This window comes from Ziziphus jujuba, chromosome 9 (genome assembly GCF_031755915.1).
Source record: "Ziziphus jujuba cultivar Dongzao chromosome 9, ASM3175591v1".
Taxonomy (NCBI): Eukaryota; Viridiplantae; Streptophyta; class Magnoliopsida; order Rosales; family Rhamnaceae; genus Ziziphus; species Ziziphus jujuba.
Window position 1 is genome coordinate 28718929 of NC_083387.1, and position 6823 is coordinate 28725751.

At 35.1% G+C, this 6823-nt stretch overlaps 1 protein-coding gene across 1 annotated transcript; it reads left to right on the forward strand.

The window, feature by feature from the left end:
* Window positions 1-619: 619 nt before the first annotated feature.
* LOC125424266 (probable leucine-rich repeat receptor-like protein kinase At1g35710) lies at window positions 620-3618 on the forward strand. Its single transcript, XM_060811280.1, has 6 exons — window positions 620-960; window positions 1191-1899; window positions 2009-2095; window positions 2482-2808; window positions 2898-3099; window positions 3254-3618. Exons 1-6 carry the CDS (start codon window positions 620-622, stop codon window positions 3616-3618), a joined length of 2031 nt encoding a protein of 676 aa, XP_060667263.1.
* Window positions 3619-6823: the final 3205 nt, after the last annotated feature.

Here is a 6823-nt window from a genome sequence, read left to right on the forward strand (position 1 = left end):
ACGGGCAGGGAGAACAAATCCAATATCGAAAGATTGGTACAAAAGGTGAGCCTGACTGCGCGATACCTTCTAACCCTAATTACAGCCGAAAACTAAATATATATAGTACAGAAGAAACCCTAACCCTATCGGCCCGAGACCTCCGCTTCCACCACAGAGCCCCAAATTTTTCTCCAAAATTTAGTTTCACCAAATGGGTCGCACCGCGAGCTTTTCGGGTCGGGTCAACAAGAATTCGGGTCACAAACTCTAACAATATATATATATATATATATGGGCTTGGTCAACCCTATGCATAAGCCGAGTCTGATTCCCAAACAGCTACAACACCAGATCATGATCGATTTTTTGTAACTCTATAGCAACATCAGTTACAATTCTGAAACACAGCAGCACTTTCATTCCCGGAAAGTGTTTCTTTATATTTCTATGTGGAATTCTGTTTCTTACCAAACTCAGTTTCTGCATTGGTGACCTTGATGTAGCATGCATAGATGCTGAGAGGAAAGTGCTAGTCAAGTTCAAGGAAGGCCTAACAGATCCTTCTGGCAGAACTGGACATGTGGTCGAGCTCAATCTTCACTGCCCCTAGTCAGAAAGTTTGGATGGTGATGGAACAATGCAAACTTTGAGTGGTAAGATTGATCCATCTCTGCTAGTTTCGAAATATCTAAATCACTTGGACTTGAGCATGAATGATTTTGGAGGTTCCCGAATTCTCTCTTTTATTGGATCATTACAGAGTTTGAGATATCTCAATCTTTCTGGTGCATCTTTTGGTGGAACTATTCCACCAAGTCTTGGAAACCTATCGAGATTGATATATCTTGATCTCAATAAAGTTGATCGGTTTGAGTTAACCAAAAGTAGCCTGTACTGGCTTTCCGGTCTTTCTTCTTTAAAATACCTTCATTTAGGAGGTTGGGACATGTCCATGTCTGCAACAACCAAAAGTAGCCTGTACTGGCTTTCCGGTCTTTCTTCTTTAAAATACCTTCATTTAGGAGGTTGGGACATGTCCATGTCTGCAACACATTGGCTCCAAATTGTTAACAGACTTCCATCACTCCTGGGATTGCACTTTCCCTTTTGTCAACTTTCCAACCTTCCTTTCACCCTTCCTTCTCTTAATTTTACCTCTCTTATGGTGCTTGATCTCTCAAACAATGGATTCAACTCTGCAATACCAGACTGGTTGTTCAAATCAAACGCCTAGTTTACCTTGACCTTAACTCCAACTACTTATATGGGCCACTTCCAGATAAAATTGCTAGTTTGGCTTCTCTTGAAAACCTTGACTTTTCACTGAGTTCCATTGAGGGTCAGCTGTCAAAAAAATTGGGAAATTTATGCAATTTACAGAGTCTGAAGCTTTCACAAAATAAAATTACAGGTGAAATAACTAATGTTTTCGATACTTTGTCCACGTTCTCCAGAAGCAACTCAGAGACATTGAATTTAGGGTACAATGAGCTGACAGGAAATCTACCGAACTCTTTAGGATATCTAAAGAGTTTAAGGTACCTTCAAATGCCATATCACTTATTTCAAGGCTCACTTCCACGCTCAAATGGAAACTTGTCAGCTTTGGAACAAATTTCATTATCCAATAATAAACTGACAGGAATCCTAAAGAGTCTTGGACATCTCTCAAAGCTGACTGTATTAGACATCTCAGAGAACATGTGGGAAGGGGTCATAACTGAAACTCATCTCGCTAATCTATCAAGTTTGAAGGAGTTGACAATGGATAAAGCATCCCCAAATATTTCTTTGGTCTTCGACATTAGCTCTGATTGGATACCTCCTTTTAAAGTCACCTACCTCCTCAGCAAATCAAGCCGAGTAGGTGCCAGATTTCCTACATGGCTTAAGAATCAAAGTGATCTGTCCTATGTGGTACTCAACAATGCAATGATTTCATCAAAGTGATCTGTCCTATGTGGTACTCAACAATGCAATGATTTCAGACATCATACCAAACTGATTTCTGAATTTGAATTTGCAGCTTGATAGACTTGACATAGCTTATAATCAACTAAGTGGCGGGGTGCCAAACTCATTCAGATTCAACAAAGAGAGCATTGCCAAATTTGTTGGAATATAACTTGCTGTGCTGACATGGAGACTAATGCAAATGTGGATAAATGAGGCTTCACAGGTGTATTTCACAGTGGCTCATATGCCACGTGTAATAGAATTAACTAGAAGAAAGAAAGTGTGAGTGCGTGAAAGTGTAAGAGAGAGAAAATACAGATTTATGCTTTATAACAAGTTAGCAATCATTACATTTATGATGTAAGCGAAAAATATTTTTGTTTTTACTGTTACATTGAGGAAATGAAATATACAAGCTGAGCTCACGCTCTTTCTCTCCTCTAACTTTTCTCTCTAGCTATCATCATCTTCATTACAAAAATATACCAGTAAATAGAAATTCTTCAAGCTCCATTAACAAAATTGACTACAAACATATTTCAGGGTCCTCTTCCACTTTGGTCATCAAACGTTACCAAGTTGTATCTTAGGGACAATCAGTTTTCAGGGCCAATTCCCCCTAACATGGGTGAGGTAATGCCTTTGCTAACAGATTTAGATGCCTCTTACAACTCTTTGAGTGGAAGCATAGCCTTGTCCACTGGAAATATAACCGGATTGATGAACTTGGTTATCTTCAACAATGAATTATCAGGTCAGACTTCTAATATCTGGGAAAATAAACAATTCATATACATTGTGGACATGTCAAACAACAATATTTCAGGAACAATACCAACAATGGGCTATCTAAGTTTTCTTGGATTCCTGGTTCTCTCAAGCAACAAACTCTCGGTTGAACTTCCTTCCTCTTTGGAAAACTGCACTAACATGTTTAGTTTGGATCTTGGAGATAACAGATTTACAGGAAAGCTTCCAGCTTGGATAGGAGAGAGTTGCACAATTTGTTGATCTTGCATTTGCGGTCCAACTCCTTCAGTGGGAACATTCCTCACCAATTTTGTGGGCTTTCCAAACTTCACATGGTGGACCTGTCCCACAATCATCTCACTGGCCATATTCCACATTGCATTGGCAATCTCAGTGGCTTGAAGTCTGAAGGCATAGAAGAAAATACATACCAAGGAAAATTGAAGGTGGTGGCAAAAGGAAGGGTCCTAGTATATGATTCCATCTTATACCTCTTTAATAGTTTTGATCTCTCTAACAACAACTTATCAAGAGGTACTTTGAATGTCAATGAATCATTTGACAGTTCAAATCCCATCAAGCATTGGGGATTTTGAGTGGATTGAAACTCTTGATATCTCCATGAACCATATTTCCAGTACAATCCCACTTTCAATGTCTTCTTTAACATTTCTGAACCATCTCAACCTCTCCTACAATAATTTGTCAGGAAAAATCCCAACCGCCAATCAGTTTCTGACCCTTGATGACCCATCAATCTACCAAGGAAATGCTGGTATCTGTGGAAGACCTCTGTCAACTGATTGTCCTGACAGTGACCAAAGCAAACTAGGAGGTGATGGAGAAGACAGAGATGGAGATGGCGGAGATAAATTTAAGAAATTGGGCTTCATTATCAGCATTGTGATTGGGTTTTTTGTGGGACTTTGATCATCAAGAGGTCTTGGAGAATTGCATATTTTCGCTTTGCTAACAAGGTGAAGATCGTCTGCTTGTCAATGTTTTGAAGAATGTCGCAAAGAAGCACCCTTGTATGTTGTGAAAACAAGCCCATCAGATTGCATGTTTCAAAATCGTTTCTCTTTGTCCCACTTTCGGTTATTTTCATAGTGAAATAATTCTATGTGTTATAATATTAAATCTTTGATTTCCTCTTTTTTTTATTTAATTAAAAATGCTAATAAAAGTATTCCCAATAAACTATATTTTGATATTATGTCCCAAAATATAATGGTAATTTAGTAAGTAAATATATTTTGTTGTTGATGATGGATGTGTACAACATCCTAAGCTCCAACCAATTTATTTATTTATTTTTTTTAACTAGAAAAAAAATCATAAATATTGTTGGTATAAGAAATTATCAAGCCATATATCCCCAAAAAAAAAAAAAAAAAAAAAAGGTTTTATCCAGTGAGTCTATAAAATCCAATGCTAAACATTAATTGGACAATTCAATTATTCTTTAAGTTTCACCAGTTTATTAGTCCACATATTGTATTTATATTGCAGCGTCTCGCCTAGGTTATTAGCTAGCTGTATCTTAAATTTAAATAACAAATGCTAATTGAACAATGCAATTAGTAATTAAGTTTCACCAGTTTATTAGTCCACATAGTATTTATACTGTAAATTTGTAACTTCTCACGTAGTTTATTTGTTATATTTTAAGAGAACATTTGTAATAGATTTAAAGAATAAACCCATGCCACATAAGTATCCTGATTCAGTTAAATTGTGGTAAAACTCTTTAACGATCATTTGGAAAGTGCAAGGAATGTCTGTATACCTTTCATTGACCCCAGTTCAGAGCCTGTACCCAACCCCTCAACATACAATTTCTCTACTTTTGCAGGTTTCAAATTAAATAATCATTTATGTTCCTCCAAAAGAAATTAAATGATATTACATATCATTGACTGCCACTCACTTAGGTGATGATTAAGTTTCATGTAAAACAAATTAACGAGAAAACAGTGGAGAACAAAAACATGAAAACAGAAACATAAAGATGAAATACACAAAACAGAGCATCTAAATTTAATTAGTATTATGATAAAACGGTTTTGCAATATTTATCATTCTATGCGGACTCGGTCCCTTTGTGATCATGAATATTAAAGTCCTGGCGTCCAAGCTACGTACCATCCAACCAACAAAGCCGGCCATGACCATAGGCAGGGCAGAACAAACAACTATTTTTTTTTTCTTTTTAAATAATTACTTTAGTGTTTTTTTAGTATGGTACTTAATTAATATTTTTAAATGTTGTTGTGTAATATTTCAAGAAATATTACAGTCATAATTTCCTCTTCCATATTTCTTATAAAAACTATAAGTATACTAGAAAGTAAATTTTAAGTGTAATTTTGGAAGTTTAGATTATTATTACTGTAACTTGGAATATTTCTTTATTAGTATAAAAATTATTGTTATTGTTCATTGTATTTATCTATTTTTTAAAAATATGTCCAGAAGGCCAACATATAAAATTAGCCTAAGACCTCCAAGATGGTGTTGTGTGCATCGATGAATTTGAGAAGATGAATGATCAAGATCGTGACGCAATCCATGAAGTTATGGAGCAGCAGGCTGTAACTATAGCAAAAACTGTTATCCATGCATCACTTAATGCTCGGTGTAGTATGGTGGCTGCAGCAAATCCTAATAATGGAACTGTAAGTGGCATAGTTAAATGCTTTTCAATATCATAGTGTGCTGTTCTAAACTTACATTACATGCTTTCAGTTTGATGCTCTGGTTGCTTTATGTTACGAAAAATAGAACAAAAACAATAGTAATAAAATAAAACAAAGTACACACAGATTTACGTAGAAAACTTTTGACGGGAAAAAAAACCACGGACAAAGAGAAGCAAACTTTTATTAATGAATATTGGTACAAAAAGTGAGCAAATAGAACTGCAAAACTAATACATCAGAAAAAACCCCTGAATATATATATATATATATATATATATATTATACGGACGGAATAAACTTAACAATTGGAAAGGTCCGTAGCGCCCCCGCACCCCTGTCAAGCTCAGTGATGGGCTACGGTCTCGGGTCTATCAACCCTCGACCTCCGTTACCACCACAGAGCCCATTTTTTCTCCCAAAAAATAAATTCACCAAACGTCTCGAACCACGAGCTTTCGAGTCGGGTCAATAAGAATTCGGATTACCAACTCTAACACTTTACTTTGTTTATTTACATTTCTTGATGCGTATTTTGAACAGTATGATCGTTCATTGACATCAACAAAGAATATTGGACATCCAAACTCATTTGCTTTCTCGTTTTGATTTACTATTTGTTGTATTGGATCAAATGGATCCTAATATTGACTGTCAAATCTCACAACATGTTTTGCAGATGCATAGATATCAATCTGCAACTGATGGAGGTTGGTTAACTAGGCTTTTTTATTTTTTATTTTTATCATGTATAGCTATAAATTCATATAGCTATAAATTAATAGATATCATGTATAGCTATCAATCTGATGGAGGTTGGTTAACTGATGGAGATTCTTTATATATATCATGTATAGTTAAAAAATTCATATTAATACTCTAAAGTTGAAATAAAGAATTAAAATAGAGTTACCTTTACAAATTTAAACTAGATAAAAAATAAAAAGAAAGTAAAAACTTTGTAATAATTGTCCTGTTTGATTTGAAGAAAATGCTTTACATTTATAAAATTATAGTTCCCTTACTTAATACAGAAACTTAACATTTGCCAAACATCATAATTGATCCAACCACACTTTTAAAGTGCGTAGAAGCAAAAAGGGAACAAAAGAGAAGGGGGAAAAAAAAACGTAATAAATTACCAGAGTCAACTGCTCGGAAAAAAACTACAGTACCCCCAGAATATCCAAAATTTACTGTAGGTGCTCTGTCTCTTCAATATTGGGCCAAGGGACACCTTCCATCTAAAATGAATATTGACCTGCAAAGGAAGTAGAATCCACTATGCGACAATACATTGCTTTCCTTTTATAATTTGATATTTAACAAATGAAGTGTTGAAATAAGTTTTGCATAAACATTAATAAAAACAAATTGACTATTATTAAGTTATTTCCTAGCTATAACTAATTATAATATTATGTTAATAGATGCTT

Bases quoted from the DNA above. Each gene is read 5' to 3' on its own strand.
- LOC125424266 (XM_060811280.1), top strand. From the start codon at position 620: ATGCAAACTTTGAGTGGTAAGATTGATCCATCTCTGCTAGTTTCGAAA. The intron at 961-1,190 runs GTACTGGCTTTC...CTGCAATACCAG, and splicing joins GCAACAACCAAAAGTAGCCT to ACTGGTTGTTCAAATCAAAC. The intron at 2,096-2,481 runs GTTGGAATATAA...AACATATTTCAG, and splicing joins AAGAGAGCATTGCCAAATTT to GGTCCTCTTCCACTTTGGTC.